Below are 24683 nucleotides of genomic sequence, written 5' to 3'. Positions count from 1 at the left end.
GCGACTCGCAATCTGATTCTGACGCTCTGCACTTCAACGTGCAGGTTTTTAGTGTAAAATAAATAAATAAATAATAATAATAATAATAATTTATTCAATTGTTTGAATTCCAAAAAAAAGAGATATAAAACGGAACATATTATTTGTTAATTATCTGCCATGTAGTCTGTACGTTTCAGCTGCTGTGGCCTGAAGTCCAGGAGAGCAAAACAGATTCTGCTGTCAGAGTGGGAGGGGCACAATCTCCCTCCCCTGTCAATCATAGAGACACCAGCCAATCACGGCCATCTGACTGTTACACAGCCCTGTGATGCAGCAGGAGCGACAGTTTGCTAAGGTACATTTGGTGACCAGATGCAGGCGTGTCGGCTTGTATTTCATGCAAATACGGAGCGACTCGTTGCAGCGACTACCAATGGCAGTGAAGAATAGAGGTCACGTGATCAGTAGCTAAGAGCTTGCTCCGCTTCTCCTTCATCCTGTCTCATATTATGTAGATAAAACACTGCAGAATTTTATACACAAAAGCACAAACAGATTTGGAATGCAAGTTGCTCCGCCCACTACTAAACGATATGACTATACCGACAACCAATAGGAGGGAACGCCTGCTGATGACTTCATAGTACAGCGACTGTGTGAATGTAGCTTTAGCCCTCCCCCTCCCCCGATGGGTAGACGTCGGTAATCGGCCAAAATTATATGAAGAATCGCATTTGAATGGTTTTGGTTTATGATTTATATGGAAACTTTTCCCCTTTTTCTTTAGGATCACACGTTCTCAGGCTTACGGCATCAGGTGTGTGGTGTTCGGGGGTCAGGAAAATGTTTGCATAGACTTTGTTGTGGATTCGCTTCACTCATGTGAGTAATTAATTCCATCTTTACTTCCACAAGGGACTGAATAAACCTTGAAACAATTGTGGAAGAGGAAACCAAGCCAAACATCTGCAGGAAACACACACACACACACACACACACACAGACAAACACACAGAGACAAACACACACACACACACACACACACACACACACACACAAACACAGAGACACAAACACAGAGACACAAACACAGAGACACAAACACAGAGACACAAACACAGAGACACAAACACAGAGACACACACACACAGACAAACACACACACACACACACAAAGACAAACACACACACGCACACAGAGACAAACACACACACGCACACAGAGACAAACACACACACACACACACACAGAGACAAACACACACACACACACACACAGAGACAAACACACACACACACACACACAGAGACAAACACACACACACACACACAGAGACAAACACACACACACACACACACACAGAGACAAACACACACACACAGAGACAAACACACACACACAGAGACAAACACACACACAGAGACAAACACACACACACACACAGACAAACACACACACACACAGAGACAAACACACACACACACAGAGACAAACACACACACACACACACACACAGAGACAAACACACACACACAGAGACAGAGTTACAAGGACAGTGCAGCATTAAAGAAGAAAAAAGCTCACAAATTTGAGCAGGAAGGTGTTTTCTCTCAGAGCGCCGATGCAGCCGGCGAAGCCAAGTACGAACATCACCCCTCCGACTACGATGAAGAGCCACACGGGGTCAAAGCCGCCCAGATCAGTGATAGACGACAGGTTCGCCAGCACACCCTGTGGAAACACAAATGTTCTCTCACCATGGAAACCAAACATTAAAAAAAACGAAAACAGCACATGACAACTCAAACGCTGTATGGAACAATTAAACAATACAAAGCGAGAGAGCGAGGGAGACAGAGAGAGGGAGAGAGAGGGAGAGAGCGAGAGAGAGGGAGAGAGAGAGAGAGTGAGCGAGAGAGCGAGAGAGAGGGAGAGAGGGAGAGAGAGGAAGAGAGAGCAGAAGGGAGAGACAGAGAGAGAGAGAGAGAGAGAGAGAGAGAGAGAGAGAGAGAGAGAGAGAGAGAGAGAGACAGAGAGAGAGAGACAGAGAGAGAGAGAGACAGAGAGAGAGAGAGAGACAGGGAGCGAAAGCAAGAGTCAGAGAGAGAGACAAAGAGAGAGAGACAAAGAGAGAGAGAGAGAGAGAGAGAGCACCCTGAGGTAAGTTAGGGATATAAAATAAGTGTAAACAGGAGTTTGTGTGTCTCTGCTGTTCCACCACATTAAATCTAACGGTTTGTTCGAGTCATGTGGGAAACTCCGTATTTACGAGTTACACGCAATTAAAGGCTCCACAAAGTCGGAATTACGAGTCAGAAACTCTGGATTTTCTTTGAGCTCTGAGTTTCTGAGTCGACGTCAGTGGTGTAGCGTCTGTATTTGAGGGGAAATGTTTTTCGTCTCAGAGGCTGAATTCAGTTACGATGCAGTGAGTGATGGAGATGTTCGAATCTAGAGGAGAGAAACTGTCTGATCTTCATTTAATTACGACTTCTCGACTCGTAAATACCGGCATCCCAGGAGGACTGGAGCGCACGGTAACTGTGAAGTGTAAAAATGCTCACGGTAATCAAACTGAAAGTGTTGCAGGAAGCAGAGAAGGCTGTGTTAAAGTAGGACAGACAAAAGGAGACGAATGTCAGGTGTCATGAATCATTGGTGTCTTCTGCTCTTTGTGTTGTCTACTTGCCTTTTCAGCCCATGCCCAGAGTCCGATTGCCAGGAACGCCGCTCCCAGCAACTAAAACACACACACACACACACACACACACACCAATCAGATTACACCACTTCCACAATTCATCCCTATCCTACACACCCGGTTCTGATATACGGACCCTTCCCTCGTGGCCTTGTGGTTCTCCTCTTACGCTTCACTCTTTTCAGTCCCAGCTAAGTGGCGGCTTGTTACGACTCATATCATAGCAGCTTGGCTTGCGGTCAGAAAAGGATGGAGGGATGTGGCAGATGCAGCAGTGATAACAAGCCAACGGAGGAGGACAAGATATTTAAATGTGTTCTTTTAGTGTGAGGATGACTGCGTCGTACACGGTACATCAAATCTCTGGTTTTGTCGTCTCCGAGCCGGAGAAAAGCCGAGCGCTTATGAGACGCTTGCTGTATAACGTACGTGTTCGAATATCCGTTAACGGGTTCACCTGAGGCCATCCTTATAAATATTCTGGTTTGCAGTAACAGTAAAAAAAAAAAAAAAAAAAGGGTCGGTAGGTAGGTCTATATTTTTTTTTCCAAGTGTGATTACGTAGGTATGACTTTAAACAAATTAGCATATCGTGACGTCACTGACTGGGTCTTCAACCCGTGCCTTCGGGCGCATCATCACAAACCTTATTTTGATGCTGGACAGTTTTTTCCAGAACTTCGCGCCAAGTTAAAGCAGTGTCGAGCTGTTTTAATGAATGTTTTAGATGTATTATGGCGCACAAACCCGTATGACTTTGAACGGTGACGCGAACATTTTGTTTACTGCAGCCGCAGCCATCATTACCGAGCGCGAACCGTTGTCTCTGACAGTGAATGAGACGAAGCGCACGCACAGGCCATAGTGTGACATCCGGGAACCTATAGTGTAAACATAGATGACGTCACAGGTTTTTATTTAAAAGAAAGAACGTAGCCTTCGTCTGTATGTAGGCCTAGGCAATTTATATATTTACAGTACTTACTAAAATATAATTATTATTATTTTATTGCTTTTGTATTAGTTGTTTGATCTAAAAATTTGGTCGGTCGTTACGCAAATTTACAACCGGCAAGTCGGTCGGACTTAAAGCAAAAAAAAATAAATAATTTGAGTCAATGATAAATTGACAGGGTCGGTCGGGTTACGGCAAACAAGAATATCTTTAAGGATGGCCTGAATGAATATTAAACACACGGGAAGCCTGTAGATGGAAGACGATGGAGGTTTTTACACCAGCTGATTGTTTAGCAGAATGGTGCGAAAAACAAAAAACACTGAATAAGAGACAGTGGAAAAGCCTTGATGAAGTTTATCAAAGCTGACATGAAGGATATAGAAGGTCGTGTGATCACTGACATGAAGGATATAGAAGGTTGTGTGATCACTGACAGTAAGGACATAGAAGGTTGTGTGATCACTGACAGGAAGGATACAGAAGGTTGTGTGATCACTCTTTACAGCTGTGGTGAGCAGAAAAGCCTCTCAGATTTACACAACACTTTAAACACTTGAGGTGGACGAGCGACGACAGCAGAAGACCACATCGGGTTCCTCTCCTGTTAGCTGAGAACAGAGATCTGATGCCGTCATGAGCACCGTCTCATCCAGAGAGAGAGACTCCTACAGAATAAATGTATTTTTTATTGCATGCGTCGTTCTCTGATTTATAGCCGCAAGTATTGTTGTTGTCCTGCAGACGCACTGTGTGGAGTCACAGGTTCGGTATCAGCAGTCGTCAAATCCCATAATGCCATTGCCTCTGTGGCTGCGACTAATCTCAGGGGCTTACAGGGGTACAGCACTGCTCGCTCTTCACCTTCTAACTCTATACCACCAACCCTCTCTCTCTCTCTCATTTTCTTTCTCCCTCTCTCCTACTCTCTCTCTCTCTCATTTTCTTTCTCCCTCTCTCCTACTCTCTCGCTCTTTCTTTCTCTCTCTCTCCCTCTCTCTCTCTCGCTCTCATTCTCTCTCTTTCATTCTCTCTCATTCTCTCTCTCTCTCTTAATCTCTTTATTTCTCTCTTTCCCACTTCTATTCCTTTTCAGTGCCCTGATGCCAAGGAACCAAAAATGGAGCAAAAACAGTCCAATAATCCGTTTCCCTTTGTTCCAGACGGTATACTAGTGTAGTAAACGGTACGCTAACGCTAACTACATTAGATCAAACTTAACACCTTTAAAAACCTTCCACTAAAGTGAATTGGGACCCAGCCCTGCTTTCGCACCGCTCTGCGGCAGTATAAACTCTCTGCTAGGATATTTCACTCAAAATAATAAACCGACAATCCTGAAACTAATAAAGTGCGACACGTGTGACTTTAATAAAAGCTTTCTCATATCCGTGCAAGCAACAGGGACTCGCTGATCCAAAAAACTCAGGGAACGTGTTTGAATGAGCTCCTTGTGAAAGTGGATCAGATTCTTACGCGTTCCCTTTGTCAACTTCGAGATATATACTGTTATCTAACACACCCCACCCCTTTACAGCTGCCATGGTAACGAGAAAATCGACACTGATTGGCTCACATGCTTTTCGTCCTTGCAAATCTGTATCACGTGAAGACATGTGACCGACCGTCACTGATACGTCATGACCTCTAGTGACCTCTTCAGAAAAGCCAAGATGGAGAAAGCCCTGAGAATAGCCGCGTCAATCCAACCTGTATTATATGGTACAAATTTGAAAGAACATGAAAGAAAACATCAGAAAATGAGAAGCTGCCTGATTTGCGGTGTTGCGAATGCGCGGTGTGATGTCATATCCGGTTGCTGCCGTATTCGCGGCGGTCACTGAATACAGACGTTGACGCTACCAGACTTGAGTGGCGACAGTTTATGTTACATTAGAGAGGAATTTGAATACGAGCGATGGGGTCCGAGCACAGAGTGACGGAGCCGTCATGCCGGTCACGGCGGTTACGGTCAGGACATCAGACATCTTGACCCTGGATATGATCTATGAGATGACAGATTAATCGATAGATGGCAAAACACTTGTTATTTCAACCCCTAAAACCAAGCTGGCGTCTCGTGTCTCATCGGTGTTGATGTTCTGAGCTAGTTTACATAGGACATGATGACATGGGAACAAATGGTGTGTCTGGTGTCTGGCATTCGGAGTTACGCTCACTTAACATTTCGCTCAAACGACTCCCGAAGATCAATCTTACTGAAAAACAAGTCGATTTCTTTTGCATTTTCCAGCCTCTCTTTTTTCATTGTGAGTCGGATCACATCGTGTATAAACACTTTAATGAATCATGATTCAACTTCTGATTCATGTGTTTTGGTCAGAATGAGTCAGGGAATGTGTGTGTGTGAGTGTGTGTGTGTGTTGGAGGACACACAAACGGAGCATGCTGGGAAATAGCAGGAACCTAGTGTCACTACAGGAACAACAGAGAAAAAGGGGAAGCAGACGTGTAGCTCCCATCTGCACCTGACGGATGTGTCCGAGTACAAACGCATGTGCACGCAAACGCACACACACACACACCCACACACAAACAAACACACACACACACACACACACACACACAGTCACCTAGTGTTTTTTTGCTGTCTCATGAATATGCATAGGAACGAAAGATCACTGACCATCTGACCACAAATACTCTCTCATGTGTCCATGCAAACACACCCACCCACCCACACACACACACACACACACACACACAATCCAAGGTCTTTGTCTACTGCAGGGAATGTGTATGTGTGTCAGACAATAGTCACTCTGCACAATAGCTGAGTGTTGAGCTCTTCAACAGTTTATTCACTCTCTCTCTCTCTCTCTCTCTCTCTCTCTCTCTCACACACACAAACACACACACTTCATACCCATGGACTTAAGTGTCTTGACAAGACAATAAGAGGACAGTGGTCTGAAAACTGAACCAGAATTAAAACCTGAACAAAATAAGCAACCTGTGTGTGTGTGTGTGTGTGTGTGTGTGTGTGTGTGTGTGTGTGTGTGTGTGTGTGTGTGTGTGTGTGTGGAATAATATGAAGTCCTAAAAGATGGTTGTTGGATAAAGCTCTATAAAGTGTAAAGCATGGTCAGGGTCAAAACAAACACGTATCTACAACGCTCCGAGTTCCATGGCTTCTAGTTCACATGCCATTCCCGAAAAGCATCATGGCAACGCAGGGCACGCTTCAGTACAGGGTCGCTGTCAGCTGAGGGAAGATTGCACGAGTCTCGCACTGAGCTGGGTTGCATATATACACACACACACACGTCATCGGGTGTGAGCTCCGATCATACAGCGAGAGAAAATCCCTGGCAGGAAAGATGAGAGGAAATGAAAACCTGTCCAGGTCACGATGCTTTATAACATAAACGGATGTCCATGTTCTCACGAACGATACACAGGATACGTTGGTGTCAGGAATCACGCTGCCTAGCAATATGGAGCACTTAAACATCTCGGAGCTCGTATTTTATTACCTACTGTAATGTTGTAACATAATATCTGTAATATAATAACAGATTACGTAACATGATATAATACCACAATGTCACAATCAGAATATCTCCATGCAGAGCTGAAACTCTGCCGTATTTAACATTTAAATTGTTCAGGTTCTTTTAGCTTTTTTTTTATTTGTGCTCTGAACTGGCAAACTAACTCACCACATGTTATTCCACTATGTTTATCTTTTATGGTGTTTACGCTGGGATAAATAAAGAATTAAACAAAAGTACAAAGTTCTTGCTGTTATTTGAGTAGTTACGGAAGAAAGAAAAAGAGAGAGAGAGAGAGAGAGACACAATGAGAGAGCTAGAGATAGAGAGCGAGATAGACAGACAGACAATGAGAGAGACAGACAGACAGACAGACAATGAGAGAGAGAGAGAGAGAGACAGACAGACACAATGAGAGAGAGCTAGAGATAGAGAGCGAGACAGACAGACAATGAGAGAGACAGACAAACAGACAATGAGAGAGACAGACAGACGGAGAGAGAGAGAGAGAGAGAGAGACAGACACAATGAGAGAGAGCTAGAGATAGAGAGCGAGACAGACAGACAATGAGAGAGACAGACAAACAGACAATGAGAGAGACAGACAAACAGACAATGAGAGAGAGACAGACAGACGGAGAGAGAGAGAGAGAGAGAGAGAGAGAGAGAGAGACAGACACAATGAGAGAGAGCTAGAGATAGAGAGCGAGACAGACAGACAATGAGAGAGACACACAAACAGACAATGAGAGAGACAGACAGACAGACAGACAGACAGAGAAACACAATGAGAGAGAGCTAGAGATAGAGAGCGAGACGACAGACAGAATGAGAGAGACAGACAGACAATGAGAGAGACAGACAAACAGACAATGAGAGAGAGAGAGACAGACAGAGAGAGAGAGAGAGAGACAGACAGACAGAGAGAGAGAGAATGCTTGGGTTAGTATCTGTAGTGTTGTTGGTATAAAGCATTTGTCCTCCAACAAAGACTCAGTTTCAGTGGCACATAATGAAAGGTTACGATTCTCAGGCAGGGAACGTTATAGAGATGGCAGTGGGGGTGGAAATGAGCTCCGAGTCATGCAGAAGGGGGTTCAGGCACAACACACACCATTCATCACCGAGTACAAGAGACAAAACCACAAGCTGGATGGAATTTACGACTACAACAGGGATACCGATGACCAGTTTCCCCAGAAACCGACTTTGCTCCTCATGACTTAGAGCTCCAGGAAAAGAATCCCTGCTTCGTCCAATTCAGTTCAACACAAAACAAGACAAGACACAGTATATATATCACCTTATACAACAGGTTACATGTCGACACTGTTTGTTAATAACAATACACTATTTTATTCCTAATAACACAAGCTGAACCTCAACTCATATACTTATGAACTGTTTAGTACAAAACTGTGTATATAATACTACATATAATATTATATATATATATATATATATATATATATATATATATATATATATATATATATATATATATATATATATATATATATATAATACTCCATTGTGTAGTATAAATAATAAATAAATAAATAAATTGTGTAGTATTGTATAGTGGGAGTCATGTGTGTAGTGGAGAGGATACAAACCTCCTGACATTCGCATATTAGACGCCAGAGTACAGAATATGTAGTGTGGTAAGTATGTAATGTAGTACTACAAGTGTCTAACGTTAATGTGTAATGTAAGGATATAATGTGTAGTGTAAATGTAATGTGCAGTGTGTATCGTGTAGACTAAGAGTACAGTGTGTAGTGTAGTGTACAGTGTTTAGTGTAGTGTATAGTGTGTAATGGTACAAGTGTATAGGTGTATAGTGGTATAAGTATAGAGTGTGTAGTGTATAATGATATACGTGTATAGTGGTGTAGTGTAAGTGTATAAGTGTATAGTGGTATAAGTATCGAGTGTGTAGTGTATAGTGGTGTAGTGTAAGTGTATAGTGGTATACGTGTATAGTGGTGTAGTGTATAGTGGTGTAGTGTAAGTGTATAGTGGTATACGTGTATAGTGGTGTAGTGTATAGTGGTGTAGTGTAAGTGTATAGTGGTATACGTGTATAGTGGTGTAGTGTATAGTGGTGTAGTGTAAGTGTATAGTGGTATACGTGTATAGTGGTGTAGTGTATGTGTATAGTGGTATACGTGTATAGTGGTGTAGTGTATAGTGGTGTAGTGTATGTGTATAGTGGTATACGTGTATAGTGGTGTAGTGTATAGTGGTGTAGTGTATAGTGGTGTAGTGTATAGTGGTGTAGTGTATAGTGGTGTAGTGTAAGTGTATAGTGGTATACGTCTATAGTGGTGTAGTGTATGTGTATAGTGGTGTAGTGTAAGTGTATAGTGGTATACGTGTATAGTGGTGTAGTGTAAGTGTATAGTGGTATATGTGTATAGTGTAAGTGTATAATGGTATAAGTGTAGAGTGTGTAGTGTCTACAGTATACAGTGTACATGTATAGTGGTGTAGTATAGAGTGTGTAGTGTAAGTGTAGCAGTGTAAGTGTATAGTGATACAAGTGTACAACTCCTGGCCAAGTTCTCTTTAGACGTGACTTTTGCCAGGACTTTCTTCTACAAGGATGAACTCCTTTCTACAAGCTTCTGCACAAGACACTTGTAAGCTCCACATTCATCTTCTCTTCACCATACAACCCCACGGCTCCAACTGCTTCGTCCTCCCTGACCGCTGAAGACCTTACTTCCTTTTACAATTTGAATATTGAGAAACTGTCAGACTTTCACTTCTGCACTGACTGCACCTAGGGATTCCCCTATTCCTTTTACTGTCACATTTCTCAACTGTAGAAGCGGAAGAGGTTTTACAACTCATGCAATCGTGCAATTCTACCACCTGCACACTGGACCCACTCCCTTCCACTATGCTCAGAAACATTTCACAAAACCTTCTGCCCTTCATCACCACGATCATCAATGGATTGCTAACATCTGGGCATGTACCAACTACCTCCAAGAAAGCAAGGGTTATTCCCATTCTGAAGAAACTTGCTGTGGATCCATCAGACATCAGTAACTACAGACCAGTATCAATTCTCTCTTTTCTTTTCTCTTTACTCTGGAATCTTGGAGGTTGTTCTGTGAGAGATAGACAATCAGTCTGGCTTTAAAGCAGCTCATTCCTCAGAAACTATACTACATGCTTCTATATAAACCAAGCTGTCATCTGTTGTCATACCCCTTGAACTTTTGACAGAGTTTGATACGGTCAACCACAAGACTCTCTTGTCCATCCTCAGGAGTCTTGTGGAATTAGTGGATCAGCATTGGAATGGTTTGCTTCCTACCTGCAAGGTCGTTCATATCGGGTAACATGGAGGGGAGTGACGTCTGCTCCACACAGACTTTCCACTGGTGTCCCACAGGGCTCAGTACTTGGTTTTCTCCTGTTCTCCCTGTATACTCACTCTCTTGGTAAAGCTACGTCCTCACATGGGTTCTCTTACCGATGCTATGCTGATGACACTCAACTTATATTCTTCTTCCCTCCCTCTGTCGGACATATCATCGTGGATGATGGCTCATCGGTTGAAACTCGATCCCAGCAAAACTGTACTGCTGATCATCCCTGGTGATTCATCCCCAAGTCATGATCTTGCAAGATCCCTGCACAAAAGATCTGATCTCCATGAACAAACAACTGTCCCTTTCCTCGCATGTTGCTAATGTGACACGCTCATCTCGGTTTCTTCTCTACAACATCAGAAGGAGTCAGCCATTTTTACTCACAAAGACTGCCCAGGTACCTGTTCAGTCTCTGGACTACTGCAAACTACCACTGGCAGGTCTAAGGACTCTGAACACATTTCGTCCTCTGCAAATGATCCGAAATGCAGCTGCATGACTTGTTTTCAAATTGTTAAGTTCTCACATACCACCCCACTGCTGATTGGATTTTAAGAGCAGACTGATTGCTATAAAAGAAGGGAAGATGTGTTAGCAATGGTTACCTCCAAAGGAAGACGTGTTAGCAATGGTTACCTCCAAAGGAAGACGTGTTAGCAATGGTTACCTCCAAAGGAAGACGTGTTAGCAATGGTTACCTCCAAAGGAAGACGTGTTAGCAATGGTTACCTCCAAAGGAAGACGTGTTAGCAATGGTTACCTCCAAAGGAAGACGTGTTAGCAATGGTTACCTCCAAAGGAAGACGTGTTAGCAATGGTTACCTCCAAAGGAAGACGTGCAGCTATCATTGCTTTGCATAAAAATGGCCTCACGTCAAGGAAATTGCTAAAAAGAATATTGCAACTGAAAGAAGCATTTCCCGGATCATCAAAAACTTCAAGAGATGTTCGACTGCAGCGGAGAAGGCATCAGGACATCCCAGAGTGTCCAGCAAGCACCAGGACCATCTCCTCCTGAGGAGTCAGGTCACCCCTAGTGAAGAGCTTGCTCAGGAATGGTGAACACTAGGTGAACACTACCACCAGTCCTGTCTCATGCCAACAGTGAAGCATCCTGAGACCATCCATATGTGGACTTGCTTTTCAACCAAGAAAGTGGGATCATTCACATTTCTGCCCAAAAACACTGCCATAAATAAAGAATGGTGCAAGAACTTCTCCCTACAAACCAGGAGCAATTTGGGATGATCCGCGCATTTTCCAGCATGATGGAGCACCATGTCGCAAAGCAAGAGTGATAATGAAGTGGCTCAAAGATCATTGCATTGAAATTCTGCATCCGCTGGTCAGGCAACTCCCAGGATCTCAATCCCATAAAAAAAAACAGTGCTTAATTCCCAAAAGGCAAGTGGAGAAGCACCTTATTCTAATGATGCTTTTGCAGTTGAACTTTTGCATACTACTGTATGTAGTGTAAGTGTATAGTGTGTAGTGTAAGTGTATAGTGTGTAGTGTAAGTGTATAGTGTGTAGTGTACAGTGTAAGCGTACAGTGTTGTTGTATAGTGTACAGTACAGTTAATAGTCACATTGATACATGTACAAAGCTGCAGTGCATATCAACACCACAGGTCACAACATGTCAGTGTATTGTGTAATTAAACCATTCCACAGTCATGAGTGTGTATTCACATGGTCTGGTGTGAGAGAGAGAGAGAGAGAGAGAGAGAGAGAGAGAGAGAGAGAGAGAGAGAGTGTGTGTGTGTGCGTTTAAACAATCAGTGCTTTCTAAACCGGTTTCAATGGCCCTGAGGCTAACTGTGGAAACACCCAAATCTGACAAACTGTCATCATTATCCGACCACAATATCCGAATGAGTGCACACACACACTCTCACACACACACACACGCACTCTCACACACACGCACACGCGCACTCACACACGCACTCACGCACGCACGCACTCTTACACAAGCACGCACACGCACGCACTCTCACACACGCACGCACTCTCACACACGCACGCACTCTCACACACGCACGCACTCTCACACACGCACGCACGCACGCACACACACTCTCACACGCACGCGCACGCACGCGCACTCACTCTCACACGCACGCGCACGCACGCGCACTCACTCTCACGCACGCACGCGCACTGACTCTCACACGCGCACTCACTCACTCTCATGCTCACGCACACGCACTCACTCTCACATGCGCACGCACGCGCACTCACATGCGCACGCACGCGCACTCACATGCGCACGCACGCGCACTCACATGCGCACGCACGCGCACTTACTCTCACGCACGCACACGAACTCACTCTCGCACGCACACGAACTCACTCTCACACGCGCACGCACTCACTCTCACGCGCGCACGCACTCACTCTCACGCGCGCACGCACTCACTCTCACGCGCGCACGCACTCACTCTCACGCGCGCACGCACTCACTCACTCTCACACGCGCACGCACTCACTCTCACGCGCACGCACACGCACTCACTCTCACGCGCACGCACACGCACTCACTCTCATGCTCACGCACGCGCACTCACTCTCACATGCGCACACTCACTCTCACATGCGCACGCACGCGCACTCACTCTCACATGCGCACGCACGCGCACTCACTCTCACGCACGCACGCGCACTCACTCTCACGCACGCACGCGCACTCACTCTCACGCACGCACGCGCACTCACTCTCACGCACGCACGCGCACTCACTCTCACGCACGCACGCGCACTCACTCTCACGCACGCACGCGCACTCACTCTCACGCACGCACGCGCACTCACTCTCACGCACGCACGCGCACTCACTCTCACGCACGCACGCGCACTCACTCTCACGCACGCACGCGCACTCACTCTCACACGCACTCACTCTCACGCGCGCACGCACTCTCACGCGCGCACGCACTCACTCTCACACGCACACGCACTCACTCTCACACGCACGCGCACTCACTCTCACGCGCACTCACTCTCACGCACGCACTCACTCTCACACGCGCACGCACACGCACTCACTCTCACACGCACTCACTCTCACACGCACGCGCACTCACTCTCACGCACGCACTCACTCTCACACGCGCACGCACTCACTCTCACACGCACACGCACTCACTCTCACACGCACGCGCACTCACTCTCACGCGCACTCACTCTCACGCGCACTCACTCTCACGCGCACTCACTCTCACGCGCACTCACTCTCACGCGCACTCACTCTCACGCGCGCACGCACGCGCACTCACTCTCACGCACGCACGCGCACTCACTCTCACACGCGTACGCACTCACTCTCACGCACGCACGCCCACTCACTCTCACACGCGCACGCACACGCACTCACTCTCATGCTCACGCACACGCACTCTCTCACATGCGCACGCGCACGCACTCACTCTCACGCACGCGCACGCACTCACTCTCACGCACGCACGCGCACTCTCACGCACGCACGCTCACTCTCACGCACGCACGCACACTCACGCACGCACGCACACTCACGCACGCACGCACACTCTCACGCACGCACGCACACTCTCACGCACGCACGCACACTCATTCTCACACGCGCACGCACACGCACTCACTCTCACGCGCACGCACACGCATTCACTCTCACGCGCACGCACTCACGCGCACGCGCACGCACACGCACACGCACACGCACTCACTCTCACGCGCACGCAGTGAGTGAGCGCGTGTGTGTGTGTGAGCGCGTGCGCGCGTGAGTGAGCGCGCGCGCTCACTCACACACACACACGCGCTCACTCACACACACACACGCGCTCACTCACACACACACACGCGCTCACTCACACACACGCACACACGCGCTCACTCACACATAGGGCGACCTCATGAATTTTAATTGTTTGCAGTCACGCAACCAAATTAACGCAGCTTACGACAGAAATCAGTCACTCGCGCTGCTGTGCTGAGGTACGCTTTGTGTTAAACATGTCTAAAAAAAAAAGTGTGGATTAATTTCCAAAGCTACAACAATGAAGCAAATCTACCCCCTCTGAGAGGGTTTTCTCCACAGCTGCAGATACAATAAGCCAGGAAAGGTCTCGTCTTCTCCCAGAGAAAGCGGACATTCTTCAGAATAATTGCTGTTTTGCTAAGTTGTAATTCTGGATGTTAAATTTGATGTTGGATTTCGGCCATCCTTAAAAATATTCTGGTTTGCAGTAACAGTAAAAAAAAGGAGGGGGGGGGGGGGGTCAGTAGGTAGATCTATATTTATTTTTTCAAGTTTCAATGTAAAAAAAAAAAAAGTACAATTTTGGTGATGGTGATTACATACAGTAGGTATGACTTTAAACAAATTAGCATATCGTGACTGACTGGATCTTCAACCCGTGCCTTCGGGCGCATCATCGCAAACCTTATTTTAATGCTGGACAGTTTTTCCAGAACTTCGCTCCAAGTTAAAGCAGTGTCGAGCTGTTTTAATGAATGTTTTAGATGTATTATGGCGCCCGAACCCGTATGACTTGGAACGGTGATGCGAACATTTTGTTTACTGAAGAGAAAAAAAAAACACAACTTAACACAAATTTACAACCGGCAAGTCGGTCGGACTTAAAGCAAAAAAATAATAATAATTTGAGTCGGTCCTAAATTGACAGGGTCGGTCGGGTTACTGCAAAACTATTTTTAAAGATGTGTAGTGCTACTGTAAGGATGCCCAATAGTACACTGTGTGTACTGACTACATGTATGAGCATATTGCACATGATCATTTGCTGATTCCATTATGTGTTTGTTAACTGTACACACATTGTACTGACCATATGTATGAGCATACTGCACATTTCACCTGTGGGTTTCATTATGTTTGTAAATTGTACACACATATTGCACTAACCATATGTACAGTATGAGCAAATTGCACATTTTCACGTCAACTGATTATCTATATCTTTATCTCTATAACTGTACAACTGTTCTGCAATTTCTGGAGTTCGCTCACCAAGGCACATGTGCTGTGGTGATGTGACAATAAAAGTGACTTGACCTGACACATGATAGTAGGTAGCTACATGCTAAGGCTAACTTTTTTTCTGTGTTAATGATAAAATAACATTATGTACTTTATCGATTACAACCTCCGTTTATACAGATTACACAGAGCTGCACGTACACGTTGGATTCGCCGAGTTTGGACGCCGATGTAGGTTCACAAAGCCATGAGCATTAACAGTAAAGCGACATCCGCCATTGTTGTTGTGTTTGTGTTTGCCGCTGCTGCGCTAACATTGCTGGGAAAGATGAGACGTATACGGTGACGTAACACTCGGCTCTCATTAGACCTTTACTGACCTGACAGATTTAGATAAGACTAAAGTCCCCAGAGAGACTCGTGGAATAATGCCGTTACATTTCACCTCGTGCAGCGGCATCCATTGTTTATGTCCATGTTTTATATATATCTGAAGGATTAAAAGTGACGGACATTAAACCCAAAGTGAGATCGTTTCGGTCCGACTGGTTTCCGAGTGTAAAACGGTTCGAGATGTCGTGCGCAGCGACGTTTAACACTCCAACAGGATCTGTTTCTCTTCCAAACTTTCTGCTGTGGTTTTGACTGGTGTCATGATGTACGTCTCAGCTCAAACACCCTGACTTTACATTCGGGAGTGTTTGCTAATCTAGAAAAACCAGAAGAGACACTTATTGTAATAACAAAACCGGTTATAGTGTTAGTACCACTAGTCCTTTCAGGACTTTGTGATCGCAGAAATGACAGATTTTTTTTGTAGATTATTTTTCCAAACAAAAAGTTGCATTACAAAAAACTCTGAGAATTTTTTTTTTCTACTTGTAGGAGATAAAGAGTCACATGGTGTTCTACTGATCCCCGGATATTTACGCTGGCGTCGCACACGTCATGTTCATTTCTGACATGCACACACAGCGCTCCAGACAACCACAGGATTTACACAGCAACAATCTTACAAACACACAGTTAAGAGTAAGACTAAATAAGCCTCAAGACTAGTCCAGTGTGAACAGAGCTTAATGTGAAGTGCAATCAGAAAGAGAAAGGAAATAACCAGGCAGAAAGTAAAGGCAGGGACTAACATTTTCAATTCAAATTCATCATAATATTATAATAAAGATTAATAATCTCTCATAACACTCTCACACCCCCTCTCATACCCCCTAGTCACCTCTCCTACCCCTTCACCACCTCTCATCACCTCTCCTACCCCTTCATCACCTCTCCTACCCCTTCATCACCTCTCCTACCCCTTCATCACCTCTCCTAGCCCTTCATCACCTCTCCTACCCCTTCATCACCTCTCATACCCCTTCATCACCTCATCACCTCTCCTACCCCTTCATCACCTCTCCTACCCCTTCATCACCTCTCATCACCTCTCCTACCCCTTCATCACCTCTCATCACCTCTCCTACCCCTTCATCACCTCTCCTACCCCTTCATCACCTCTCCTACCCCTTCATCACCTCTCCTACCCCTTCATCACCTCTCCTACCCCTTCATCACCTCTCATCACCTCTCCTACCCCTTCATCACCTCTCCTACCCCTTCATCACCTCTCCTACCCCTTCATCATCTCTCATACCCCTTCATCATCTCTCATACCCCTTCATCACCTCTCATCACCTCTCCTACCCCTTCATCACCTCTCATACCCCTTCATCTCCCCTTCACCACCTCTTATACCCCTTCACCACCTCGCATCACCTCTCATACATAATTCAACACTTGTTTGACTGTATATTTGTAATCTCACCCCCAGTTCCACCCAGATGAGGATGGGTTCCCCTTTGAGTCTGGTTCCTCTCAAGGTTTCTTCCTTACCAATTTAAGGGAGTTTTTCCTTGCCACTGCTGCCTGAGTCACCTCAGACTTGCTCATTGGGGATAAATAAATAAATACACACATACATACATGCATACACACTGTGAACTATATATATCTTATTTTTTTCTCCTTATGTTTAACTTCTGCTCTATGTTTTTGTTCTGTAAAGCTGCTTTGAGACTAAGCCCATTGTAAAAAGTGCTATACAAATAAACTTGAATTGAATTGAATTCATACACCCTCATCACCTCTCATCACTTCTCATACCCCTTCACCACCTCTCATACATACCTCCTCACTTCATCAGAAACCTAACAATCTCTACATACTATCCTCTCATCACTTCTCATACCCCTTCACCACCTCTCATACACCCTCATCACTTCTCATACCCCTTCACCACCTCTCATACATCCTCATCACTTCTCATCACTTCTCATACCCCTTCACCACCTCTCATACATCCTCATCACCTCTTATACCCATTCACCACCCCTTCACCACCTCTCATACACCCTCACCACCTCTCATACACCCTCATCAACTCTCATACACCATCAACTCTCACACTCTTTCACCACCTCTCATCATCTCTCATACCCCCTAAACACCTCTCATACCCCTTCACCACCTCTCATCACCTCTCATACCCCTTTACAACATCTTTCTATGTCATCACCATTACAGAGTACATTAGCCTGAAGTTAACCTTGAAGAAGTGAACACATTCTAATTAAAAATCACAAACTTTCTATTACACCACATTGACGTCGGATTCCCCGATCAGTTAGAAGGTGTTGATGTGAAGGACTTTTCTAAAGCAGAAGCTCCTCTGCAAGTCACAGGACTTTATCCCAGTACTTTATCACTTCTAGACACTTTCAGACAAAATAAAAACGAGAAAGTGTTCTTTTGAGGAAACAGTTATTTAACATTTAAATAAAGGAGTTTCCCGAGTCAGTGCTTTTTTAAGACTCTTTAAGGACCTTACACAAACTAAAGCAGTGTGTAAAACTATAAACAGGTGGAAAAACAGAACATAATAAATAATAAACACAGGGCAGGATTATAGAGAAAAAGAAAAATATATAAACAATTGTTTTATATTAAACGTTACAGAATGTAAAAAAAAGGATACATATTTGTAGATTTTTTAAGAAGTTGTTAATCTTGGTATCTGATTTAAATACACATATCGGTTTTATTAAAAGTGTAACGTAATGTTTTTATAAAAAATAATAATAATAATAATAAAATTATAATTATAAAAATACAATAACAATAAGAATAAATACTACTACTACTACTACTAATAATAATAATAATAAAATATAAGAATGATAATTTAACAAATAATAATACATAAAAGAATAATAATACTAATACTAATAATAATAATAAGAGAAGAATGATAAATGAAGAGCAAATGTAAGTGAGTCACATCCACACTTTGAGGTGATATAAAGACCTGGCAGCACAACAGTGAGATATTTATATGGATTTATGTAGAAAATTAATAACTTTTATTACTCACCCAAAATATAATGTTAAAGCCGAAGAGGAAATATTTGACGCAGCAGCTCACTTCAGCTCCTTTGTAATGGTGATGTTTCCTACTCATCCTGAGCCAAAATAAACCCCCTAAAGAGCTCGCTTTGACTTTACTCAATAAACAACAACGCTTCAGAACAAAATAAACAAGGTAAACGTTTATAAACCCTAACTGGGGAGGCAGGAATCCATTATTAGCTAGCCGAGTTAGCAACCTGGCTGCTAGCTAACAACAACAACAATAACAACAATCTAACGGATAGCGCTCGCGCTCACAATATATACATGACACGGCGCTGGGTGACGCTCATTTCATGCGACACGCTGCCATTAACGTGTTGCTGGGAGAATAATGTTTGTTATTTAACCGGATTTGGGACTAGGACAAGATTTCAGCTTCCAGCAAGCCATTAAAAAGCGGCGAGAGCGCGGACACGATAAGCCAAAGGAAGTTAGGGGGAAGGGAGGAGGGGCTGACATTTAAAAAAAAAACGTGGCCGCGAATTGATCTGTTTCAAAATAAAAGTCATCAGAATCAGAATCAGGTTTAGAACACACACATGGAATTTGGTTCCAGCTATTAGTGACTCTCAAAAGTACAGACATAAATAACACTATACTATACACTATACTATACACTACACTATACAACACAAGGATATACTATACACTATACTATACACTATACTATACATATACTATACACTGTACTATACAACACAAGGATATACTATACATATACTATACACTATACTATACACTATACTATACACTATACTATACACTATACAACACAAGGATATACTATACATATACTATACACTATACTATACACTATACTATACACTATACTATACAACACAAGGATATACTATACATATACTATACACTATACTATACACTATACTATACACTATACTATACAACACACTATACACTATACTATACACTATACTATACACTATACTATACAACACAAGGATATACTATACATATACTATACACTATACTATACACTATACTATACACTATACAACACAAGGATATACTATACATATACTATACACTATACTATACACTATACTATACACTATACTATACAACACAAGGATATACTATACATATACTATACACTATACTATACACTATACTATACACTATACTATACACTATACTATACATATACTATACACTATACTATACAACACAAGGATATACTATACATATACTATACACTATACTATACACTATACTATACACTATACTATACAACACACTATACACTATACTATACACTATACTATACACTATACTATACAACACAAGGATATACTATACATATACTACACACTGTACTATACAACACACAACACAAGTATACTGTATACTATGCTATACACTACACAACACAAGGATATACTATACATAGACTATACACTATATTATACAACACAAGGATATACTATACACTATACTATACACTACACTATACAACACAAGGATATACTATACACTATACTATACACTACACTATACAACACAAGGATATACTATACACTATACTATACACTGTACTATACACTACACAACACAATGGTATACTATACATATACTATACGATATACTGTACAAGACAATATAGACGATGTGGTACAATACAGACAGTATGAGTATTATATATGAATACAGAATATATGACAGGTCAGTTATGTACATAAAGTGTGAGAAGTGCACGGTAGTGCAAATAACAGTTTTGTGCAATATTATGCCTTTGTACAATATACAGCAGCAGTAGTGTGTGTAACATATACAGATGATGTGATGACTGACAGTTTTGATAATGCAGTACTTATAGATATGAAGCAGGGAATATAATTATGGTGAGTTGTTGATCAGGGTGAAAGTAACTGTTCCTGTAACTGGCAGTTTTAGTACACAAAGTTCTGTAGCACCTGCCAGAAGGGAGGAGCTGAAAGAGGTTGTGTCAGTGTGTGAAGGGTCACCAATGATTTTTCCTGCCCGGTTTCTGGTTCTTGTATGGTACAAGTCCTGGGGGGTGGGCAGGGGGGCACCAATTATTTGCGTTGCAGTCTGTTCCTGTCTTGTTTTGTTGCTCCACCAAACCAGATGGTGATGGATGTATTTGCACAGGACAGATTCAATGACTGCAGTGTAGAACTGCATTAACAGCTCATGTGGCAGACCAAACCTCCTTAAATGATGTAGAAAGTACATCCTCTGCTGGGCCTTTTTAATGATGGAGTTTATGTTGGACTCCCAGTTTCTGGGTAATGCCCAGAAACTTGAAGGACTCCACAGATGACATATATTTATGTCTGTACTTTTGAGAGTCACCAACTTCTTTAACCAAATTCCCTGTGTGTATAAACACACTTGGCCAATAAACCTGATTCTGATTCTGATAACGTGATTTTGGTTATTATTCCTGTATGTCTTCTGCCACTATTGTTGGGCCAGTTTTGGCTAGACTGATAGATTAAAGCAGTTCAGACAGAGATACAGGGTGTGTCTCAATCAGCTCTCTAGCTCCATAGGTACTGAGTCAGTATATAATGTACATGAGTTAGGACAATGGTAAGGATCCTGATTCACTACACACTCGAACACTGATGACTCAGTTTGAACTAGAGATCCGATCGAGACACAGCCATAGTCAGAAGTGCCATTAAAGTCAGTTAAAGTGGGGATAAAACAGTACAGTGTAAAAAGGTTCCATGTAATCATGCTGATTGACAAAAAGTGTACTTTGCCTGTTATTAGTGACGTGCTGTGTTACGGCGCCCCCTTGTGGCTCGGGGCCTTCAGCAAAGACTTAAAACAAAGCTGCAAACTTTAACCAGAGTTTAAAAGACAGGATTTCTTGTTGTTAAAAAAAAAACGACAAAGACGTTAATTTGTGCTGAAAATGATAGCTATAAAATATGTTTATACTTCTATGTATTTATCTATCTATCCAATGTTTGTTTATCCATCCATCTGTCTGTCTGTCTGTCTGTCTGTCTGTCTACCAATCCAATATTTGTTTATCTATCTATCTATCTATCTATCTATCTATCTATCTATCTATCTATCTATCTATCTATCTATCTATCTATCTATCTATCTATCTATGTCTGTCTGTCTGTTTATGTCTGTCTGTCTGATTTTTGTGTCTGTCTCTGTCTGTCTGTTTTTTGTCTATCTATCTATCCATCCATCCATCTATCTATCTATCTATCTATCTATCTATCTATCTATCTATCTATCTATCTATCTATCTATCTATCTATCTATCTATCTATCTATCCATCCATCCATCCATCCATCTATCTATCTATCTATCTATCTATCTATCTATCTATCTATCTATCTATCTATCTATCTATCTATCTATCTATCTATCTATCTATCTATCTATCGCTAATGAGCAAGCCAGAGGTGATGGTGGTGCCCCCAGAAACATATAATAGGAGTGGCCAGAGGAGACCACAGCAAATCTTGGGGTGGAACCAAAAAAAAAAAAAAAAAATCAGTGTAGTGTGTGTTATACTAGTTTAGTTTTGTTTCTGGTTAATGTAACAATATGACATTAAAGCTGTAGTCCAGAACTGTTTTGGTTAAAATTTATCCAAAATCAATTCTTCATGAACTATTGTGAATTTTCATTATGCATTCAAATTCAAATTCATACTAGGGGTGGCCACAGGGGTGGCCAGAGTTTATACAGGGGTGGGCGTGGCCACCACTGGACACCCCTTGGGGGCGCCCATAGGGTGGTGTGGAAATACAACCTTAGACGATATGAGGAAGAAATCATTAGAGACTCTAAAGGGAACCTCATCGTCCTCATCTGGGTGCCACCAGAGAGTGAGATTATAAATCATTTCCCTTCTAAAAGACGTTATTTATAATAACACTCTCTGGTGTTTATAACAGTTTATAATCACACTCTTCAGTGTCACAAACCTGAGGATGAGGTTCACTTTTCAGTCTGGTATAATTTTATCATCTTTGTATAATATTAAACTATTTGTATTGTATTTCTTCATGTTCTGTAAAGCTGATTTGAGACAATGTCCATTGTTAAACGTGCTATAGAAATAAAATTAAAATTTGAATGTGATGGTGCACAGAACGTGTTCATAGGAACTGCAGTTCTAAACCCTGTGATTGACATCTGAGCAGCAGTCTGTGGTGTAACAGAAGTTGGAGTGACCAATTCCAGCCTCCAGAAGGCAGTAGAGACCAAATATTTTATATTTTTTATATTAAGTTTTTTACAGTGTAAATTTTTGTATCTTTTATTTCTATATATTTTATCCTTTGTGACTATATTCGGCAAACCAGCTTCCCCGGTGGGGATTAATAAAGTTTAAGTTCAAGGTTCTAAGTTCTTTATTGCCAATGCCACCATATGTGCAGAAATACGTAGTAAATGAAATACCGTTTCTCTTTCCCTTATCAGTGTTTACATTGGCAATGCAATCCAGAGAGTTTGTATGATAATATCAGCAGTTAGTGCAATATAGAAACAATTGTATGGATGTAACAGCAATGTACTTGTGGAGGTATGATTGGTGTGAGCTATCAGCGGCGATGCTGATGGCTCTGCTAGTGAGGCGGGTGTGGAAGATGTCCATAAGGGAGGGCAGAGAGACTCAGATGATCTTATTAGCCGACAGGAGGCTTTCGACAGGAGGCGGTGCAGCCCCGTAACAGACAGTGATGCAGTTTGTGAGGATGCTCTCAGTGGTACTCTGGTAGAAGGAGCACATGATGGGAGGTGGGACTCTTGACTTCTGTTTGCTGTTTTGGGTCTTAAATCGGCCAAAGAATTCTGTTAAGTGAAGATATGACATTGTCACAGGTCCGTGGTGGGGGTTTATAGTTTGTTAGCATTTGGATGCTTTGCCAGAGGCTCTGTGTGTCTCTGGTGTTGCTAGAATGTCCAGATATTTTATTGCTGTATTGTTGTTTTGCTTCCCTGAATCCATGGGACAAGTTGGCTCTTGCTGTTGCTAGGCCTGAATCATACGTACCTAGTCCTGAGAAGCCTGCACACTTTTCCTCTCAGCCATGGTTTCTGAGGTGGGGGATATCTATCTATCTATCTCTGTCTGTCTGTCTGTCTGTTTTTTGTCTGTCTGTCTGTCTGTCTGTCTGTCTGTCTGTCTGTCTGTCTATCTATCTATCTATCTATCTATCTATCTATCTATCTATCTATCTATCTATCTATCTGTTGTTGTTGTGGTTGTTTGTTTCCGACATTACATAGATTTGGAACGCTCAGATGTATGTGATTAGACACACACACACACACACACACACACACACACACACACACACACACACACACACACACACACACACACACACACTTTTATTTTTTAACTCTACTATCAGTCCATATCATTCCCTGCTACACCTTTCCCCCATCTTATTTTCTATTAAATTAAAACGAGGTGGTATACCACTGGTATAATACTGATCTGTTGTCTTGTGTATAAGCTGGGAACAGAAATAGAGTAACGACGAGAAATAGCTTCACCTGACGTGACTTGACTGGAATAGCTCAGATCATAATTATAATTAGATCATAATTAATTATAATATGTATAATGATGGAGTTGAGAAAAAAAGAAGCTGTGATTAGCTGTCAGTCACCTGCAGAGAATTGAGCTGTTATTAAACGCTGGAAGATTACATCTAGAGCGTGTGCAAT

The 24683-nt window shown here is 42.8% G+C and overlaps 1 protein-coding gene and 1 long non-coding RNA gene across 2 annotated transcripts in view; both read right to left on the bottom strand.

The window, feature by feature from the left end:
• Positions 1 to 19438, bottom strand: part of tspan17 (tetraspanin 17) — a 31966-nt gene extending 12528 nt beyond the window's left edge. Inside the window, exons 1-3 of the mRNA XM_027163489.2 lie at positions 18945 to 19438; positions 2673 to 2723; positions 1568 to 1714 (exon numbers count right to left, since the gene is read on the bottom strand). Of these exons, the coding sequence (XP_027019290.2) occupies positions 1568 to 1714; positions 2673 to 2723; positions 18945 to 19031 (285 nt within the window). The 5' untranslated portion in view covers positions 19032 to 19438. The remainder of the gene's footprint in view (positions 1 to 1567; positions 1715 to 2672; positions 2724 to 18944) is intronic.
• LOC125145660 lies at positions 10951 to 12531 on the bottom strand. Its single transcript, XR_007144064.1, has 2 exons — positions 11366 to 12531; positions 10951 to 11334 (listed from the first exon to the last, which is right to left on the bottom strand). It is a non-coding gene; the product is annotated as an uncharacterized LOC125145660 (long non-coding RNA).
• Positions 19439 to 24683: the final 5245 nt, after the last annotated feature.

The sequence above is a fragment of the Tachysurus fulvidraco genome, chromosome 10, assembly GCF_022655615.1.
Source record: "Tachysurus fulvidraco isolate hzauxx_2018 chromosome 10, HZAU_PFXX_2.0, whole genome shotgun sequence".
In the NCBI taxonomy this organism is placed as follows: Eukaryota; Metazoa; Chordata; class Actinopteri; order Siluriformes; family Bagridae; genus Tachysurus; species Tachysurus fulvidraco.
The sequence above is the reverse complement of the archived record's forward strand: the minus strand, read 5'-3'. Positions and strand labels throughout refer to the sequence as shown.